At 32.3% G+C, this 22,272-nt stretch overlaps 1 protein-coding gene across 1 annotated transcript; it reads right to left on the bottom strand.

The window, feature by feature from the left end:
- Nucleotides 1-2,802: 2,802 nt before the first annotated feature.
- Nucleotides 2,803-21,441, bottom strand: LOC100601745 (alpha-S2-casein-like). Its single transcript, XM_003265697.3, has 13 exons — nt 21,404-21,441; nt 19,750-19,812; nt 18,408-18,437; nt 17,610-17,633; nt 16,303-16,329; nt 15,829-15,855; nt 14,722-14,745; nt 14,593-14,637; nt 9,098-9,121; nt 8,208-8,231; nt 6,390-6,513; nt 5,312-5,357; nt 2,803-3,077 (listed from the first exon to the last, which is right to left on the bottom strand). The coding sequence occupies exons 2-12, from the start codon at nt 19,798-19,800 to the stop codon at nt 5,332-5,334; spliced, it is 426 nt and encodes a 141-aa protein (XP_003265745.2). The 5' UTR covers nt 19,801-19,812; nt 21,404-21,441; the 3' UTR covers nt 2,803-3,077; nt 5,312-5,331.
- Nucleotides 21,442-22,272: the final 831 nt, after the last annotated feature.

The raw sequence follows: 22,272 nt of genomic DNA, 5'->3' as shown, positions 1-22,272 counted from the left end.
GTAAAGGAAATAAAAGGTACTTTTTTCTCCATGATAGAATTCCACTTCTTGAAAAATAAAAAAAAGCATTTTACTTAGAGAACAAATACTCAACAAAGAGCTATTGCAGCTTTATAAGAATGGTGACATAAGGATGCAATACCTGCCGAGGTGTTAATGGTAACTTTGGTTGTTTTAATTTTTTTAAACTATTCTAATTAGTGGAAAGAAATATCACACTTCCTACTTACACTAATGAGAAGTTAGAGTTTAGAGAGTCCTAGAAGAGAGTCCAAGTCCTAGAAGTCTATTTCATTATCTGCAAAAGAATCTGAGTTAAAAATATAATCATGTTTCATTTTATTATAATAAAAAATATAGAATTGCAAATTTAGAATGAAATGTGAGTTCACATGGATGCATTCTGTGTAAAAGAGATTCAAGTGAAAAAAATGCTTGAAGTGATTATATTTTAATTTGGGAAATACAAAATTCGGCATGCCCAGAAGATAATTGGTTATATTAGTCCGAATTGAGAGCAGAACAGTTAAAATTATATCTAGAGTTTGGAGCATTATCAGACTATAGGTAATCATTAAAATTCTCAAATTGACAAGATGACAGGAAAAAAATGTATATTGTCAATATACATTGGGGTTTTGATTTGCATTTCTCCAATGACCAGTGATGATGAGCATTTTTTCATGTTTGTTGGCCATATAAATGCCTTCTTTTGAGAAGTGTCTGTTCATATCCTTCACCCACTTTTTGATGGGGTTGTTTTTTTCTTGTAAACTTGTTTAAGTTTCTTGTAGATTCTGGATATTAGCCCTTTGTTAGATGGATAGATTGCAAAAATGTTCTCCCATTCTGTAGGTTGCCTCTTCGCTCTGATGATAGTTTCTTTTGTTGTGCATAAGCTCTTTAGTTTAATTAGATTGCATTTGTCAATTTTGGCTTTTGTTGCCATTGCTTTTGACATTTTCTTCATGAAGTCGTTGCCGTTTCCTATGTCCTGAATGATATTTCCTAGGTTTTCTTGTAGGGTTTTTATGATTTTAGGTCTTATGTTTAAGTCTTTAATCCATCTTGGGTTAATTTTTGTATAAGGTGCAAGGAAAGGGTCCAGTTTCAGTTTTCTGCATATGGCTAGCCAGTTTTCCCAACAGCATTTATTAAAACGTCGAGAAACAACAGATTCTGGAGAGGATGTGGAGAAATAGGAACGCTTTTACATGGTTGGCGGGAATGTAAATTTGTTCAACCATTGTGGAAAACAGTGTGGCAATTCCTCAAGGATATAGAACCAGAAATACCAATTGACCCAGCAATCCCATTACTGGGTATATATCCAAAGGATTATAAATAATTCTACTATAAAGACACATGCACACATATGTTTATTGCAGCACTATTCACAATAGCAAAGACTTGGAACCAACCCGAATGCCCACCAACGATAGACTGGATAAGGAATATGTGGCACATGTAAACCATGGAATATTATGCAACCATAAAATGGGTGAGTTCATGTCCTTTGCAGAGACGTGGATAAAGCTGGAAACTATAATTCTCAGCAAACTAACAGGAACAGAAAACCAAACACTGCATGTTCTCACTCATAAGTAGGAGTTGATCAATGAGAACACATGGACACAGGGAAGGGAACATAACACACCAGGGCCCGTTGTGGGTAGGGGGCTAGGGGAGGGATAGCATTAGGAGAAATACCTAATATAGATGATGGGTTGATGGGTGCAGCAAGCCACCATGGCACGTATATAGCTATGTAACAAACCTGCACGTTCTGCATGTGTATCCCAGAACTTAAAGTATAATAATAATAATAAAGAAATAATTGAATCCAATGAGGGAAACCTTAAGGAATTGGAGGATTCTTTGAAGTCCAATACATATTCCCCTATCTTATACCCTATTCATCTTTCCAAAAAATATGCTATATAATGACACTCACCTGCATATGACTCTCAGCTACCAGCTCAAACCAATTGCTTAAGGCAAATCGAAAGGCCATGATAATCTTCACTCCTCCCACCTTCACCCACTTCAGTGAATTTTCTTTTACTTTTCTTTTGTTGGAACTGTATTTCTCCAGCTCCTTCTCACACTAATTTCACTTCACTGCTCAAACTCTGACTTGCCCAAATTGCCTTCCTTGACCACCCCTATGTAAAATACGCTCCCATTGCTCTACTTTATTTTTCTTTAGGGCAGTTATCACCACATGGCATATCTTGTCTTCCTTCTTTTCTTGTTTGTTGCCTTTCTCCAATGATTAAAATGTAATCTTGGCCATAAAGCCAAGATATTGTTTTTGTTTTCAGCTATAAAACAACATATAGAAAAATGACTGGCGTATCATAGGTACTCAATGTTTGTTGAAAGAAGTCTAAACCCTGATGGAAGGCCTTCAAAGCTGCACTTTGTTAGTGACTTAATCACTTCTTATGGAATGATATTACATATTATTAACTGGCCAGGCACAGACTGGAGACTTGAGAACTCTGAAGAAAGTTGTATGGGATAGACAGATGGAAGCAGGGACAAACTACAGAGATGTTAGAATGAGGGCCAGTAAGTACTTAGACTACAGTTGTGGTTGAGAACCATAAGTATGTAACATTCAAATACATGTGATATGAGAGACAACCTTGAAATTAAGGGCCTCAAATGTACATAAAGTTATTTCAGTGATGTTCAAGCTGATTTATTCTAGTAATAGTGGCCTGGTCTCTCTAAGTGTGAGGAATGAAAAAAACAAAACAAAACAAAACAAAACACCAGCTACAACTTTGTTTGAAATTTTAATGTTTTTGGCAAGTGATATACAGTTCTATATTTCAGAGATAGTGGAGAAAAGACCTCATTTAGTCATCAATACAGTAAATATGATACCACAATCCGGATCTGGCATATCTAATGCAAACTAAAAAGATTATAACCAATATGGAAAATATTCCACACAATCTTCTTTTGGCTCAATACTGTTGACTTTTCAAGAAGCATGCCAAAATATATTGATAGTAGGAGGTGATGTGATAGATGAAATTATAAAGGAATTATTTTTCTAGTCATACCTATGAATAAAGAAAAAATATTGGATTATCTATAAAATTTATATTCCAGAAAACACACACATACTACATATAATATGTAAAATACTTATGCACAAAATACATATAAACATTCAAACATGCAAGCTAGTGTAATATAATATAATTATTTATAGTTATTACTAATTGATATTTTCTAGTGCTAAAACAGTAGGCTATTAATATTTATTTAATAAATGACTAAATGATTGATAGTTAATAGCCAAACTCTTCACTGTGTTATGCTAATAAAGATTCTATTTAATGCTCCCATTAAATAAGAAGTATTTACATCTCTCATCCAATTTTGAAGAAAAATTTTCTTAATTTCCAAATAGTTTACTAGACATAAAATATAATATTACTTCCTACACTATTTCTTGAGCATTTGGATTATTGATTTGTCAAATAATTACACTGGGAAAATGTCCTTTTGGAAAAAATTTTAAAAACCTTTAAAAAGTAAAGTCTTCATAATCTATTTTATTAGAAATCTTTTTATTAATAGTTTTATTTTGTAAATATTCTTTATATTTAATATACTTCTGCCTTATAATATTCTTCTCGCATTGCCTTGCTTTATTTCTGGTTTACCTAAAGGTTCAGGTCTTAATCTAATCCAATTGACAGTATCATGCTCACAATTCTAATTTTGCACTTAGTAAACTTCTTTGTAAACCAGTTTACCCTTCTAGAACTGAGATTAAGGAAGGTTGTCAGTATCTCATTTTTTTTTTTTACCAAGTTTCTCATATTGTGGGACTCATGAAAAGCAATTTCAAAATACAGAATGAATGACATCAAAGGGACTATCACGATTCAGAAAATACAACTACAACCTCAGCTCTCATCCATAACAGTTATGGTGTTATTTTTCTCATATAAGGTTATTTGGAAGGGTTGTTTGATCTCTTTCCATTGTCAGGAAAACCAAACAAAAATAGAATCCAGCTGTGAGACCAATGCCCTTTCACATTATTCTTGAACTCCTGAACATGGATATGGGGTTGCCTCTGTAGTTGAGTCTTTCAGAGGAAGCAACCTAGGACCAGACACTAGGTTGGAATCTTGGCTCTTTCACTTATCACATACAATATGATCATGGGCAATTTATGTAACTTTTTTGTGCATTGCTTGTCTCTTTTATACATTAGTTAATAATGATAACAACACAGGGTTATGTGATCATGAAACTAGTTAATATTGGAAAAAAAGTTTAGAACTGTGGCGGGCGCACTCTAAGCACTCAACAAACGTCAGCTATAATTATCAGATTTGCTGTTGCACCCTTTGTCATGATGATGTGTACTTATTATTTTACACATCTATGCATATAGGTTTTGACCAACAATTTAAGTTTAGGAGATGTAGATAGAACAATGGAGATAAACTGAGGGAGACTAAACTTCAGAATGGAGAAACCTCTAATAATTATAATGAAAACATAAGGAAAAAAGGAGACCAGATAAAGTGAACCATGACTGTAAGTCACCATTGACTTGTTGCTCTGTCAGACTCTTTTTTTTTTTTTTTTTTTACTATACTTTAAGTTCCAGGGTACATATGCACAACGTGCAGGTTTGTTATGTATGTATACATGTACCATGTTGGTGTGCTGCATCCATTAACTCATCATTTACATTAGGACCTGTCAGACTATAAATCTACAGTGGAGGCAAATGCAATCTAGATTGGAATCTCAAAGGGAATGACAGTGATCACAAGTAGGAAAGTAGGCTTTATATATTTATCTAGATCTGTATGTATAGATCCAGAGAAATTGCTGCAGGAAAAATTTGTATAAAGTAGCTCAAATTGTAAAATTAAAAAAATCTACTAAAAACATATCTATTTCTCCAAGCAGAAATGTTGAGTGAAAGTCGAAAGGCAAACTTCAAAGTAAACCAGTGTAGCCACTTGTCTTTGTGAAGATTTCTTCTAAGAGTCGTTACTTCTGGTTAAATGCATCCAGTTCACCGAGGAAATTTTCTATAGTTTATTTTTTTAAATTTGCAAAAAAACCATATGCCTGCAAGTTACACAGATAACTCTTCTTTGTGAGTCAAAAAGTGTATAGGGAAAGTTAAAGTATTTTATAAGCCAACCTCTGATTTAAAGAGAATTTATCTAAATTATTCAAATTATTGCTTTGATGTTGCATTCTTAAGTGAAGATCCTACTTAAATTTTTGTTCAATGACTAGTCTTAAAGGTACTTACTCGAGCTCAAATTGCGGCAGTTAATTCAAGAATCTTACACGTTCTTCTTAAAAGAAAAAGAATAATGCATTTTAACTATTTATATCTCACTTGAAATATTTAGAAACAATTTTAGACATCTAACATTCAAACCTAAATTATGAAAGTCTTATTTTCTATAGTGATAATGATAAAGTCCTCCAAATGTTACATGCCTATCTAAGAAATTCAATCACATCTCAAAATAAAAATAGAAAATAGAATCCAGAGAATTATCAGACCTCAGACCCAGTCCTAGGACTTCTGATGCCAAATTATTAATATTTATACTAAATTTTCAGCTTTTTTTGTTTTTTTTTGAGACGGAGTTTCACTATTGTTGTACCGGTTGGAGTGCAATGGCGCGATCTTGGCTCACTGCAACCTCCACCTCTCGGGGTCAAGTGATTCTCCTGCCTCAGCCTCCTTAGTAGCTGGGATTACAGGTGCCCACCACCATGCCCAGCTAGCTATTTTTATTTTTAGTAGAGATGGAGTTTCACCATGTTGGCCAGGCTGGTCTTGAACTCCTGACCTCAGGTGATCCACCTGCTTCGGCCTCCCAAAGTGCTGGGATTACAGGCGTGAGCCACCGCGCCCAGCCAATTTCAGCTTTTTAGATTCAATTTCCTGCTCTACCATTTACTTCTTATGTTAAAGAGAAGGCGTCCTAAGCCAAAAGACTTATTAAATGAAGGTAAACTATTAAATGTAGCTTGGAAAATTGAATCCACTTCTTTTAATTTCAGAATCTGTTGTAAAATAAAATTAGTTATTTCTATTTTTCTACTTCAATGGATTACTGTAAAAATCAAGAGGATATATACACAAATGTTTAGAAAATTAAAATCTAATATAATGCAATTCTTTTTCCCTAGCATTATGATTGCAGTTATATTTGAAACATATGATTTTTATTTCATTACTAGCCTTGATATTTTGATTTAAATTTGATTTAACTTCTACGTGATAACTTAGATTCTTTTTCTTTATTTCGTTTCTTTTTATGTCATTTTTCACAAAACACAATAATTATATATTTTTAAAAAGGCAAACGTACCCAAATGGGAATATATGGGCAGGTGTCTTCCTGACTGTGATTCCACAGGTTCATAGACTACAAGGGGAACAGCCTGGACATACTGGGGGACAGTGAACTTCTGGAGAAACTGGTTGGTTTTCATCTAGAAAGAAATAAAATTATTAATAATTACCCCACATTTAATTTCTCCCAGAGTTCAAAAGAGAGCTACATAGAAGTAAATGAATTAAAACTTTGCCTATTTAGATAACTGTTAAATTATTCCAGGTAGAACCAGCAAAAGGAGAGTTTACTTATGTAAAAATCACTGTAAATATTTATATGTTATGGAGTAAACTTCAGAATTAAAGAGAGTCTCTAATTCTGACACTCACACAAAGATGTCTAAAAGAAAAAAAATAAATTTATATGTAAGAAGTCAAGAGGAAAATTATTTGAATTACAGAGATAAGTGTCTCAGTTTATTATTTATTGTTATGCATATAATCCTTAGAGTCAGAGAGGCTCAGCATAATTTTTTGTGATTTTACTCACTGGAATCTATGATACTAATCTTGTTGCTTAAGCTCTCTGAGCATCACTTCCATTGCAGAATTATGTAAGTTAATATATAGAGAGCATTCTGATTGGTGCTGGTCACCTATTTTATGTACAATGGATGCTCCCTACATCCAAGTTCTTTCTTTAAGCATTCTTCATAAACCTTATTATAGATTTTGATTATTGTAGGTAATAAAGATGGAATTAAAATAACTTTACACAGGATAATTTCCAGTTTTTATGAACATACAGTAAGTGTGGACTGGATCCATGGCTATGATATAAAATTGATATAATGGTAGAATTCTTCTGGGATCATTATGACAAAGTATATAGATTTTCATAGCACCTAGAACTTATGAAACCAGATAGGTTTTTAGCTGGGAGAATTAGTTTGAGAACATTGAAGCAAATAGTACTTCTGTTACAAAAATTTTACAAGAAATTTCAGTGTCTAGGACGATGACGACCATAATATTAATATTACTGCTATAGTACATTTATTGTATTATACAGTTTACATGTATTACCTGAAATGATCCTTACCAAAAAAATTAAATTCAGAAGTGTATTTACATGTTCACTTTTTTGTTGAAGACACTGTAGTTGAGAGGGACAAAGTACTTAAGAAATGTCACAGCCATAAAAAATGGTGGAGCTGCAGTTGGAATATAAACTCTCTGACTCCAAAGCCTATGTCCTTTCACTGAGATACAGAACCCTCTATACCACACTGACTGGCTACAAGAACTATGGTTTGAAAATAATAGCTAACAGTCTTTTATTTAGGGAAATTAGGTCATAACATACTGTCAAAGAGAAGTTGGAATATAGTTGTGTTTACTGGTACCTTGATTAAATCATTTAAAATACAAACATTATTTTTTGAGATTTGCAATTGCTCAAAAATCAATGGATTAAAATTGTTTTTCTTAAAAGATATATTCATATTTATTTGAAAAGAAAGGTGCATACCACGATAACAACAGTAACAACACTACTATAGATTTTGAATTTGATTTTAAATATTTATTTGGAATTCAGTGATGTGAAAGTTGAGGGGAAGAAAGTTGAGATTTTGTATATATACATGTATATATATGTGTGTGTGTATATATATATATATTTTCTTTATTTGCACTGTAAGTTTATGAAATAACTACGAGTACTTTCGGGTAGTTCTTTTCTTCATTTGACTTAATTTTCTGTTAAGAACCAAAAACAACTGTTATGAAAACAAAAGAAATTACTACTGGGTAATATTAATTGTATTTTGTTTCAAAGATATTTACATACCCCAGGGAATACTTCAGCAGATTCCTAAAGGAAAGAAATTAAAAGTCAGCTTTACTTGTATGACACACCAGTAATTGCATGTAACTAGTTATAGTAAAGACATAAAGCTAATTGAAAAATTCAGAGACAAGTCATTGTTAATGAGAAGTGATCTTAATCACTGATTAAAGAAATCAATTAAGAATCATTACAATAAAACATTCATTATTAGAGCACACACTCTGTGTTAACAATGACACATTTCTAAAGATACGTGCTATTACAAAGTCTTCATCCAGGTGCATTGTTCAGACAGTAAAAATTACTACAGATAGTAGTCAGGTAAAATAATGAACACATAGGCCAGGTGAGGTGTGATGTAAACCAAAGCTCACATGCCATTTCTAGAAGTGATATGGGTTCTTATATTGAGATTGAAAGAAAGAATAAAACATGCTTCCTAAGGCACCGATGAGGAAGACCTTGGACTGTGCCTCAGGTCACAAGACTCCAGCTCACAATCCATACTTCCCCCTTCCCCAGGACCTTTTCCAATTGTGCTCACCTACCTGGCTCTTTCTATTACAATAGGTGTTTCTTGTGGCAGTCACCAAATAACTCATATAATTCACCCTAGTGGATGATACTTGTTATCTCCTAACTAATACTAGTTATCTCCTAAATAATATTGAGAGAGTAAAACTTCAGTGAAAGCAATTGGCAGGCTCTAGATTTCATACTGAGCTATTTTAAAAAATGAAGTTTAGGCTGGGCGTGGTGGCTTATGCCTGTAATCCCAGCATTTTGGCACAGTTATGTCATAACTATTATGAAATAAAAATAACTTTTTAAAATTTATGTAATAAAAGATAACTTTAAATTTTTATTTAACTTTAGTAGTTATGGCTTACTTCTTGGGAGATGCTGGTAGATTCCTTAGGAAAGAAAAGATAAGACATCTTAATTATATATCAATTCAGATATTACTTTCCACCATGCAGTTTGCCACTTTTTCACAAAAGAACAAGACTAGGCAAATCATTAGGTGATATTCAGGGTCTGTCTAGGCATATGTTATGCACCATTAGTAGAAATATATTTGAAAATTAACAATGTATAAAGTTGAATCTTTCTGCGGAAAACATATAATAAATTCCTCTTATCCAGTTTACAAATTTGAGAATGGACACCATGATTCCTGAAGGAATATTGTTATTCAGTAACAGCTAGCAAAAGAAATGGTATTGAACATTTTTTTCTAGAGCCTGGTCCTGTAAAAATCTAATCTGGCTAACTTTGAATGTTACAGTTGTAGTCGGCATCCACAAATTATTCTTATCATTGCTGCATTTTTTATTTTCTCTAATTCTGTAATTCTAATTTTATGCATAAAGAATAATAATTTGGAATAAAGGCAATCTTGTACAGAATTTAATATCTGGAAATGGATGTCAAGATGTTGTCTACATGAGAAACTGCCTCGTCTCACTAGATAAATGATGCTCTTTTTTCTGCATAATAACAAATATAAAAAAAATTCAATTTTATGACCTGATTAAATAATCAAGTGAAATATCTGACCCTTTCTGGAAAAAGTTTAGTTAAAATCAGTCTTCCTTTATTAAATTCTTGTCGTTTCCCACAGTAGCAATACACAAATAATTCTGTGCCTAAAAGAAATTACCGTCTAACTTAATTTATTTATTATATTTAAGAGTTGGCACAAGTATTGGATTGTAGTTATTAAAGATGCCACATTTTAAAAAGTAGAATACTATATGTGGAAATGCGCTAAAGAATCAGGCAGGAGAAGGAAATAAAGGGTATTCAATTAGGAAAAGAGGAAGTCAAATTGTCCCTGTTTGCAGATGACATGATTGTATATCTAGAAAACCCCATTGTCTCAGCCCAAAATCTCCTTAAACTGATAAGCAACTTCAGCAAAGTCCAAGGATACAAAATCAACGTACAAAAATCACAAGCATTCTTGTACACCAATCACAGACAAACAGAGAGCCAAATCATGAGTGAACTCCCATTCACAATTGCTTCAAAGGGAATAAAATACCTAGGAATCCAACTTACAAGGGACGTGAAGGACCCTTCAAGGAGAACTACAAACCACTGCTCAGTGAAATGAAAGAGGATACAAACAAATGGAAGAACATTCCATGCTCATGGGTAGGAAGAATCAATACCATGAAAATGGCCATACTGCCCAAGGTAATTTATAGATTCAATGTCATCCCTATCAAGCTACCAATGACTTTCTTCACAGAATTGGAAAAAACTACTTTAAAGTTCATATGGAACCAAAAAAGAGCCCGCATTGCCAAGTCAATCCTAAGCCAAAAGAACAAAGCTGGAGGCATCACGCTACCTGACTTCAAACTATACTACAAGGCTACAGCAACCAAAACAGCATGGTACTGGTACCAAAACAGAGACATAGATCAATGGAACAGAACAGAGCCCTCAGAAATAATGCCGCATATCTACAACTATCTGATATTTGACAAACCTGACAAAAACAAGCAATGGGATAAGGATTCCCTATTTAATAAATGGTGCTGGGAAAACTGGCTAGCCATATGTAGAAAGCTGAAACTGGATCCCTTCCTTACACCTTATACAAAAATTAATTCAAGATGGATTAAAGACTTACATGTTAGACCTAAAACCATAAAAACCCTAGAAGAAAACCTAGGCAATACCATTCAGGACATAGGCATGAGCAAAGACTTCATGTCTAAAACACCAAAAGCAATGGCAACAAAAGCCAAAATTGACAAATGGGATCTAATTAAACTAAAGAGCTTCTGCACAGCAAAAGAAACTACCATCAGAGTGAACAGGCAACCTACAGAATGGGAGAAAATTTTTGCAACCTACTCATCTGACAAAGGGCTAATATCCAGAATCTTCAATGAACTCAAACGAATTTACAAGAAAAATCAAACGACCCCATCAAAAAGTGGGCAAAGGACATGAACAGACACTTCTCAAAAGAAGACATTTATGCAGCCAAAAAACACATGAAAAAATGCTCATTATCACTGGCCATCAGAGAAATGCAAATCAAAACCACGATGAGATACCATCTCACACCAGTTAGAATGGCCATCATTAAAAAGTCAGGAAACAACAGGTGCTGGAGAGGATGTGGAGAAATAGAAACACTTGTACACTGTTGGTGGGACTGTAAACTAATTCAACCATTGTGGAAGACAGTGTGGCGATTCCTCAGGGATCTGGAACTAGAAATACCATTTGACCCAGCCATCCCATTACTGGGTATATACCCAAAGGACTATAAATCATGCTGCTATAAAGACACATGCACACGTATGTTTACTGTGGCACTATTCACAATAGCAAAGACTTGGAACTAACCCAAATGTCCAACAACGATAGACTGGATTAAGAAAATGTGGCATATATACACCATGGAATACTATGCAGCCATAAAAAATGATGAGTTCATGTCCTTTGTAGGGACATGTACGAAACTGGAATCCATCATTCTCAGTAAACTATCGCAAGGACAAAAAACCAAACACCGCATATTCTCACTCATAGGTGGGAATTGAACAATGAGAACACATGGACACAGGAAGGGGAACATCACACACCGGGGACTGTTGTGGGGTGGGGAGAGAGGGGAGAAACAGCATTAGGAGATAAACCTAATGCTAAATGACGAGTTAATGGGTGCAGCACACCAACATGGCACATGGATACATATGTAACAAACCTGCACATTGTGCACATGTACCCTAAAACTTAAGGTATAATAATAATAATAATAATAAAAAAAGAAAGGAATGCTATTGCGTTTTCAAAAAAAAAAGAATACCGCAATGTTTCCATATAACTATATATTGCTTAGATAAGGAAATGTGTATTTAGTTTTATGATAAATGCTGAAAATTATAGTGTTGAGCAGATGTCCTCTGTCAAAGAGAAGTTTCGAACATTAAAGCATTTTCTTTACATAAAAAATTGACTTTAAAATCAAAATGTGGCAAAATGTTAGTGTATTAGCCATCCACTAGTAACTATAATTTACTTTTAGCTAAGCAAAAATATTTTAGTAAGAGGAATGACTGAGACCAATTAAAAAACAAAAAAGTTAAGAAAGAAATGGTTAAGTCTAGTGGAGTCTAAGGGAGAAGAAACTATTGTTTCCATGTGAAAAATTGATCATGGAAGTATCTTTCTTCTCTTTTCCTAAGTTGGGTATATATGGTGTATGCAATTCAGCACCTTACCTTTACTATCTAATTGACTTTAAAGTCAAGGAGACAGCAAAATCTGCCATGGCATAAACCTAAGATTCAGAGATAAGGGAAGTAACAAAGACTTTGCGCACTATCGATAAATGGTGATCTTCTGAGGGCATGTAAATTTGGGGAGTAAGGTGGATTGATACTGGTAACTCTTGTTAGTAGTGCTTTTTATTAGTATTTTGGCTAATGATTTGTGGTTTATTTTTATTCTAGAAAATATCATTTAAATTTATTTGAATTTCTACATTCAAAATGATTGGAACATTTTCCCTCTGGTTAATTTAATTATGTTTTCTTTCAAAAGAAAGTAAGAAAGAAGCAAACAAAAATGCAGAGCTCACCAGAATGGGACTATTAGGCTAGATTATTGTCTTAATTTGATTCCCTGGGTTCATAACTATCTAAGGTTGGTGAGAAGCCTGATGATATTGGGGAAAGCTTAACTCTGGGTAATACTGATTGATTTTGTTCTGCAAAGAAAGAAAATGATCAATATTTACATTAGTATTGAATCTTCTTCATGGCTCAGAGCATATCTGAGCAAAATTAAATTTAAAACTTTTTAAGATAACATATAAATTATGTCAAATTGACCAAAGAAAAACATTTTCAATATAAAATTCAATATCATAGTGCTTACATTCAAAAAGTGAACTTTAGAATTAAAGAAATCATGTGGCTATTTTAGTTATTCCTGTTGAAGTGAAGCTTTTTACTGAGTGTAAAAAGCAAAAGAATGTGTGTGAAGGGAAGTGGAGGCTTATCAAGATTTGTTAGTTTTTCATTCATTTTTCCACATCCGGTTGAAGAAGCTTTGCAGTTGGAGTAGGGACATCTCAGTTTACATTCTCTTTCCCCTAGACTGGTTGCTTTACCTCTCATAAGCATCACGTAACTTGAAGTTTGATATGGATTGAAACATGAAGAGTGGTTTTTATTGTACCTGTCACATATGTCCATCTGAAAAATTTTCTAGCATGTTTCTACTTTGATTTTGCTGTGAATACTTAACCAAAAATTCCTGTAGAAATTAAAGATGGAATCACTTAAAATGGCATCTTCACTCTTAGAGAATTTCCAGTTCATACAGATGATAAGTAAATAGGTATATAAAACATGTGTTTTTCTTCATTGCTCGGGGATAAGTGTTAAATGGACACATGATTACAACAAACAAGGGAAGAATACATTTAAATTTATTTAGACAAAGTTTAAAAAAGATTATCGGAGCAATTAGAATTTTCTAAAAATAAAATAGTTTTATTTTAGAGATCTTGTTTTAACATGACCAAGATTTAAAATGGATTTTTTGTCTGTGTATACATTTAATAATAATTGCTACTTTTGGTACATCTTAGAAAGTTTTCAAGCAAGTGATTATATAATTTACCTATATTATCTAGCATCATCCTCATAAAACCTGTAGGATTAGTATTACTAAATTCATTTTCAGTCGAGAAAAATGTAAGGTCCAGAGGTTAAATAATAACTTAGAGAGCTGAAGTTGGAAGGAAATCACTTGACCCTGAAGCCTATCCTCTTTCCTTGCACTGCACATTTCTCTAGTCCACAGAGGATGAGTTATGTGATTTCCTAATGGCTTAGAATGAGAGCAGTTAAAAGCTTATAAATTCCTGTTGCTACTTCATAGAGCAGAGTGATGAATTTTGTGTTTGTTAAACTATGGTGATATCTCAATTAGATCACTTTAATTCCTTTTTTTTTTTGAGAGTTGAGGTCTTGCTATGTTGCTTAGGCTGGTCTTGAACTCCTGGCCTAAAACAATCCTCCTTCCTCAGCCTCCCAAAGTGCTAAGATTACAGGTACGAACCACCATGCCCAGCCTAATAATTTATTATTATATTTGTAATTCTTCCAAATTTAGTTGGATAGCTCATTTTTCTTAAAAGATAACTCCAGATATATTTGTTAACATAGTATTTATGTATCACAGTAACTACAACAGGAAAAAGTAATTTTATCATAAGTGTGGTGCTAAATATTTCAATGTGGTGCTAAATATTTCATTGAGAAGAAATGATATGATCATTTGGAAGAAGAAATAATTATAAAATATGTTCTTTTGCTTGAAATAATACATTGTATGAAAAACTTACCATCTGCTTTAAGTAGATCCTTTCTTCCTTAGTCAGTTCATTGTTCTATTAAAACCCAAAGGATATATTAGAGAAATACAAAATAAAAATGTTACTAATGATAATAATTTTATTTAAATAATGACTTACTTCAGTGGATACTTGAGCAGATTCCTAAAGGAGTGAAATGATAAATAGCTTTACTTGTATGACATAGTAATAATTGTCTCTACATAATTTTAGGAGAAAGTTAGGGACGAGTAATTATTCAGGGTCCAACCTACTAGCACTAAGATACTCTCATTTATTAAGAATTAAATATGTGACATTATTTATCACCAGGACTTTTTCTGTCAACGTAGTAAAAGGACTAAAATGTGTTTTATTTTGAATGCTTTATTAATTTAACATTTTACAGGAAATTTCATATGACTAGAGAGTACAGACAGGTGACCAGAAATATGCAAAATAGACCTGGTGAGGGTGTAATAAACTAAACCCTACATGCTCTTTGTTGAAATGACAGACATGACTCAAGGCTCTCAGATTGAGATCAACACTTAAAATTAAGGAAAGACTAAGGCGAGCGTCCTAAGGCACTGATTATAAAGAATTTAGGCTTTGTCCAAGGTCATGGGACACTGGACAATAATCCACGATGACACTGCCTGCTATTCTAGGGCACTCTTACAACCTGGCTCGCCACCACAGAATGTTTCATGGGTTGGTGACTTACACAATTCCTAACTCAAATCTTCATTCAATCTTTTTAAAAGTGGTTCTCAAAGTATTATGTGTATCAGTATCACCTAGAGGCGCTGCTAAAATACAGATTGCTTAGCTCCAAACCAGAGTTTTTGATTTAGTAAGTCAGCTGTGAGGACTATGATTTTGTATTTCTAACTGTTTTCCAGGTGCTGTGGTGCTACTTATCTGGGAACTACCATTTGAGAGCTGCTGTGCTAAACAATATTGAGAGGGTTTCCAAAGAGAAATGATGGTGAAGGAAATTGGCAAGCTCTTGACTTGCACAAAAATGCAATTTCCTATTGAGTCACGTATACATTTGCAGAGAGAATAGGGCGGAACAAATAATAATTCTCAATATAGTCAATTTCAGCCACTCAAAATGATTTTGAGTCATGTATGTGATTTTTCCACTTCTCCCTTTGAGTGTTTAGATGTAAATTACCAAACTATTGTATACTACTACTAGAAAGCTGCTATTTCTTTGATTTTAAAAGAACAGTATCTTACCTCACTAGATAAACTGCTAGAAGATTGCTGATAAATTGAAATGAAAATAAAAATAAAATAATTTGGTGATAGGAATAAATTGAATCCTTGAATAGCAGTAGTTACTTTAGATATGTTCCACATTAATTACCTACTTCATCATTGTACTAAAAATCCAAAGAAGAATTGAAATAAAAACAATATAATCAGGTTTCATAGGTTCTTATTATGAATCATCTTTGCAAAACAAATGGGAGGGCTTCACATTATCTGTTATTTAAATGGAAGTATCTCCATTATGAGAATAAGGGCAAATTTAAGGGAATAAAAAGAATGGATGCAAAATGAAGTTATAATTTTAAAAAAATTATAAAAATAATTTCTGGATTATTAAAAGAGGAATACTCCAGATGTGTTATAGACTATTATTAATATTTAATATTAGGTATACATATTGCCAATCAAATATAGTTCAGATGAATAAAAATGTCTCACCATCGTATCTATTTTATTTGCAGTTTCCTAGTTAAAAAAGAATTAGACCTATTATCCTTGTAGCATTGCTTATAAGGTATATTCTACTGAATGTAAAGAAAAAACCCACCTACCACAGAGAGAAGCATTTATTTTAGTTTTATGGATTTGAATGAATTATATCAAAATTGTTCATTTCATGATAAAGGTGCCAACAGTAGTAAATTCAAATGTAAGCACCATGAGGGAGGGAATTTGCTTGTTGTATTTATTTACTGTGGTATTTCAGAGACTAGAATATTGTATGGGATACAGTTCTTCCTCGATAATATTTGTTAAATGAATGAGTGAATACACAAAATTAATTTAGTTCACAGCTGGATAATTATTTTTAACTTTAAATAACTGTAAACATTTTAATGTATATTTGAAATACATAATTAGGACGTAAACCTGTGATTTGCAGATAGATTATAAAATAATCTATATAGAAAATAAATGTATTTAATTTTAAAAGAGAAAATTTTTAGACAAATATTAAAAATTAGCTGAAGGAATTAAAAATCACAAAATTACTAGGTCTCTATTCTTTGTTGGAAATAACTGTGGAAGTGTTTAGTGGATTCATTAGTTCTTGCACAAATTAATATTCTTCAGTTGAATTATTCATTGAATTAGGACAAGTGCATGCTTTTGTCCTGTTTTTCAAATTTCTCTTACAACAAGTATACTTTTCATGTATGCTAATTTCAACTTTACTCAAGATAAGATTTGAAATCAAGGTCTTACACTTGCTAGAATTTGGAGCAAATGTCCTTCCAAAAACAAAATTGGAATTGATTAAAATCCTGATTCAAGAGAAACATAATTTTCCATAATTCTTAAATAGATTTTTTAGCATAAAATAAAATACATATAAATGGTCATCCAAAAAGTCAAGAATTAGTGAGGTGAAGAGTAGATGATTGATTATAAATAACTCCATTCAAAGAGATGACACTTTGAAAACTTGGTTCACAAATGGGACACAAATATGTTTTCACGTGATCCTTTCACATAATTTCATAGCAGTTAAGACAATACGAACATCACTCACTTTACACTTGGAGATGAAAAAATAATACTCACATGGAAAATAATTTGTAATTGATAAAAATACACCTCATTAATCAAACACAACATTAACAAATGAATTTTACCTGACTGGTTCGGAAGACCATATTATTGTTAGGCTTAAACTTCTGGAAAAAATAAAAAATACTCATTTTATAGCTATATAAAAATGACAGATTATTTTAAAATATTTAATGTAAGAAGTTATGACTTACTTTTTGGTAGATGCTGGCAGATTCCTTAGAAAAATAAATTAATAATATATTTGATTACTTGTGAAATATTTTATTCATACTACCCAAATTAGCATCAATCCATACTCATTATACAGTAGCTCAGGATAAAATACTTGGTCTTTTCCTGAATTACAGAGTGAATTTGACCAAAAATTTTACTCTCCTTAATGAACTTATTATTATATTCTAGTTAAATAACTTAATCTGAACTCTTAATGTACTTGTGGGATAAGCCAGATAAAATATTTTTGCAAATGCTAACAGCAAACAGCAAAGGAATAATTTTATTTGTCTTCTGCACAGTTTTCCTTTCTTTGTTTTTTTCTCTCTTTGATTTCTAAATGAAATATATAGTAGCATAGCAGGGCAATTATTTGGCCAACCTTAAAGAGCTTTGGAAACCTTGTATGTAGCCATGAGCAAGAAGACATTTAGAAATGAGCACTTAATATAGATGTAGGTGGACCTGAGCCCCTTTCTCCATAATAATATGTAATGGACTCCATAATAATGTGTAAAGGACGCCATTACTTCCATACTAATATCACCATTATTGGATAACTACCAGAGAATCAAGTGGAAAAGTGCACAAATCTAATCTTGTTACATTTGGATGCATGCATTTTCTTTTATTCTCCCCACATGTTCAAGCAATAATTGCACTTCAAATTTTCCATGATTCTGTAACTCTGCTATTACCGATCACAAAAATGAAACTAATCCAGGACGTTTGTGTTACTAGGTGCCAGGAAGTGTTTTTATAATAAAGTACCTTACCTCACTGGAAAAGGAAGAGTGCTCTATCTCCTATATAAGTCACAAAAAATAAACACAAATTTAATTTAAAATACCAATGTGAATCTTTGTCTCTACTGTTTAATGGCAATGGAATATTATAGCACTGCTTCTTGGGGAAATTTAATGAAATGAGGCCTCCTTTAACAAATTACCCTGTTTCTAATATTGTCAATAAATAATGAAAACATTACTCTGAATTTCCCCGGAAAACTCTGAAACAAATGTCCCTTGATTTTTAGCTGAGTATCCTTGTCTATTAAATGGAACAATTGAGGCCAACTATTTAATTTTTAAAAGTGAAGGAAAGAGAGTGGTTACATCTAGTAACCACCAGTAGAGCATAAGATAGAAGAAATTATTGATCTGGTGTATTATTGATTACTAAAGCATTGGTTTTTTTTTTACTTTTTAAACCAACTTGCTCATATTAAAAATGAAATTCTCACTTTAGATTTACTCAGTTGGCTACAAATTTAAGAAGGCACAAATGCCTGCATGTATATATCTCTTACATATGGGGATGTGCATTATAAAAGAGTACACTGAGCACTATAAAAGTGAAAGATGACTTTATGGGAAGAGCGACATGTTGGAGTGGGAAGGAGGTGGGTATGTGAGTTTTTTTCCTGTGAATGAGGGTGCTAATAAGGTTAGGAGATTAAAATGATAGGTAGTACAAAATGTATATATGTATGTATATATATGTATCTATATCCATGTATGCAAAGCACTTTTATATGTATTATCTATTACATACTTACAGTTTTGTGACATGAATATCATTATTATATCCTCACTGGGTTATTTGGCAAATAATTTACAAAGTTGCCACTGAAAATCTAGAGCTACTAACTCCATCCTCTGTAACATGTCCTTGTGTATATTTTATCATCATAGCTTCTTAATTACTTTTATCAAGAATGATGAAATTCTGTTACTCCATTCATAGCTACCTTTGGAATCCGCAGTTATAGTGGTGAGGCTTTCCTACACTTCTAGAAACATGCAGCAGAGTGGAAATAATCCCTCCAGAAAATTTCAACATATATTCCAACATATTAAGGAGGAAAATTCCTGCCTTTTTTTCCTATACATATAGCCTATCCAATACTAAAGTAAAGTCACTTTGTAGAAAGACTAATTGCCTGAACACTCTGTTTAAGGTAGAGTCAATAATGTCATCGATCATAGATTAAAAGGTCACATATTTAGTCTCTGTTTATTACTGTTAATGCCTGAATCTTCTGCATATAGTAAAAAGTTCATTTTTCTTATACATTTAAATAAGAATTGATATCACTATATGTCCCAGTATGCTTACATGATGTGCCAGAGCAACAGCCAAAAGGCAGGTAAAGATGAAGAACTTCATGGTTGTTTGGTCCTGCAAAAACATGTACAGAAAATTAATCACATAATTTATAGTTCCAAAACTTCTACATTCTTTTATTTATTTACCTATTATTATTTTTATACCAGATGATTGAGAAAAGATAATGAATATTGAAAGCATTTGCTTTTGAGAAGCTCATAAATATGAATATGAATATAATAGTTTATTTTGAAAGAGACTTTTTTTTCAACAGGACTAATTTAAAGGCATATTTGTTAAGATGTGGAAGATTCATTCAAATATCATTGGTTCTTGGGGCTAATCTCCAATGACAGGCATTTTGTGAAGAATGATTATCAGAAAAACAAAATACAACAGGAACTCCTTTAAAAATCAGATTTCAGGGAGTCAAAACATGCAGCCTGACTCCCTAATAGGAAATAGAAGGTAGAAATAACACTGGATTGGGAATAAGGAATCCTGCAGGTCCCAGTTTAACCCTGGACTGGCCACGAAAGCTTCAGTAAGCCAATGAACATCACCGTACCTTATTTAATACATTTAATAAATGTGAGTTGACTACACGATCTCTAAGATCCCTTCCAGCTAGATTTATGTCTCATACTATTGATATAAACAAATCCACAAGGTTTTCTGAATACCTGTAACGAAATTTCTCTTCCTTATGTTTAAATGAATAAGTAAAAATTAAAGTTATTCTAAAGTATTTTTGATATATGTAACTCTTTATAGCGTACATATTTACAATTTATTTTTAAAGAATAATTTAAAGCTTACCCAATGATAATAAAATGGGCTTATGGTCCACACCTTTGTGAATACAGAGGGTGTGTCTACACAGGCATCAAATTATACCTTCATATTTTTATTGCATAATTTTTGAAAGATTTCTCAATTATATAGTATAAAATGTTTCACCCTTGAAGTGAATAATAATACCATATAGTTGATGAAATAATTATTTATTCTTCTAAGATGCAAATAATAAACATGTATAGAGCATATTTCATATAGGCAAAGCTTTGTTCACAATTGTAAGGCATATTTCATTATCTTTATATCAAATACCAGAAATAATGTATTTTATATGGTTGTGTTTATATCAATTTTACCTATAAATAGCATTTTACCTAGATGAAAGAATTAAAACATGGAAACTGTTGGTTCTTAATTAGACATATTCTTAGTATTTAGGGAAAGGAAATTAAAAATAGCTGTAACTACTAAGCAACAACTATGGCAAATACTGTGCTAGACATTTTACTGTTATCTGTAATCTTCAAAATAACTATGTAATGTCAGAATTTTTGCCTCCCATTTCCAGATGGAGAAAATGGTCGAGAGGCCATATACATACTGATTATCTTGGTCACGACTTCAGAAAATAACATTAGCACTTATAAGACTGTGTCATAATAAGCATAACATATTAATTGTATTATTAAAAAATAAAATAACAAAGAAGTTTGTAATAAATAAAAATATTTCTTAAGCAATTTATGGTATGTTGATATTGACACCTTTAAAAATAATTGCATTTTTATTGTACAGAAGAGTAATAAGCTTTAAAATATTTTTTATTAACACTTAATAAAAGAAAAATAATATATGAAGATATTACCTTGTTTCCCAAATGGAAGACCAGTGGACTACGCAGTGGCTAATCTGCAGTGGGTTATTTTAATACTATTTAAACCTTATTCCTCCCTTATAGGGTAATTCTGTGGTTTAAAATATCTAAAAAGGCACTTGAATTCTAAGAAGTCAGAATGGTTAGAAATTTTTTTCTTGAATTTTGTTCCACAAATTCCAAGGAGTGCTTTAGGACAGTTTGATTTAGAGCATGGTAACAGGAAATGAGGGTGTTATAATACTGAATAATTGGCTGTATTTTGTATGTAGGCTCATTCATGAAATAGTTTTTTGATTTAAGATAAGTATTTTTTTATTTCCTTGTCTCCTGTTACCAAATTTTCCATAGTGAATATTTGCGCCCCATTTCTTGTTACTCTTTATGCCTCATTCAGACCCTTTCCCGAGCACAACATGAATTCTTGTGTCTTTGTGACTCCTCATTTTGTGTGAGCAAGAATTTTCCTCTCTCAAATTCTCATTGGAAATGCCTGATAAATTTCTGTTTTAAAACATCAACTTAAAATTTGGACAAAGCTGTGAAAATATCCTGTGATTCTCATACAAACACAATTCCTTATACAGTTGGTGTATGGTTTTTTACATTTAATTAAAAGAAAATATAAAAATTTATATGTAGATAGGTGCTAATACATAACTATATTTGACTTAACAAAGATTTACTGAGAACCTACTATATGCCATGAACTCTTTTGAACACATAAAATAGAGTCATGAAAAAAGAAAAGTTCCAGGCTTTATGGAGTTTATAGTTCAACTGAAAGGGAGACTAATAAACATGATAATGAAGTAATCTATAGTTGGTTTGATAGTGATAAATACTAAGGGGAAAATGGA

Source organism: Nomascus leucogenys, chromosome 9, assembly GCF_006542625.1.
Source record: "Nomascus leucogenys isolate Asia chromosome 9, Asia_NLE_v1, whole genome shotgun sequence".
Taxonomy (NCBI): Eukaryota; Metazoa; Chordata; class Mammalia; order Primates; family Hylobatidae; genus Nomascus; species Nomascus leucogenys.
The sequence above is the reverse complement of the archived record's forward strand: the minus strand, read 5'-3'. Positions and strand labels throughout refer to the sequence as shown.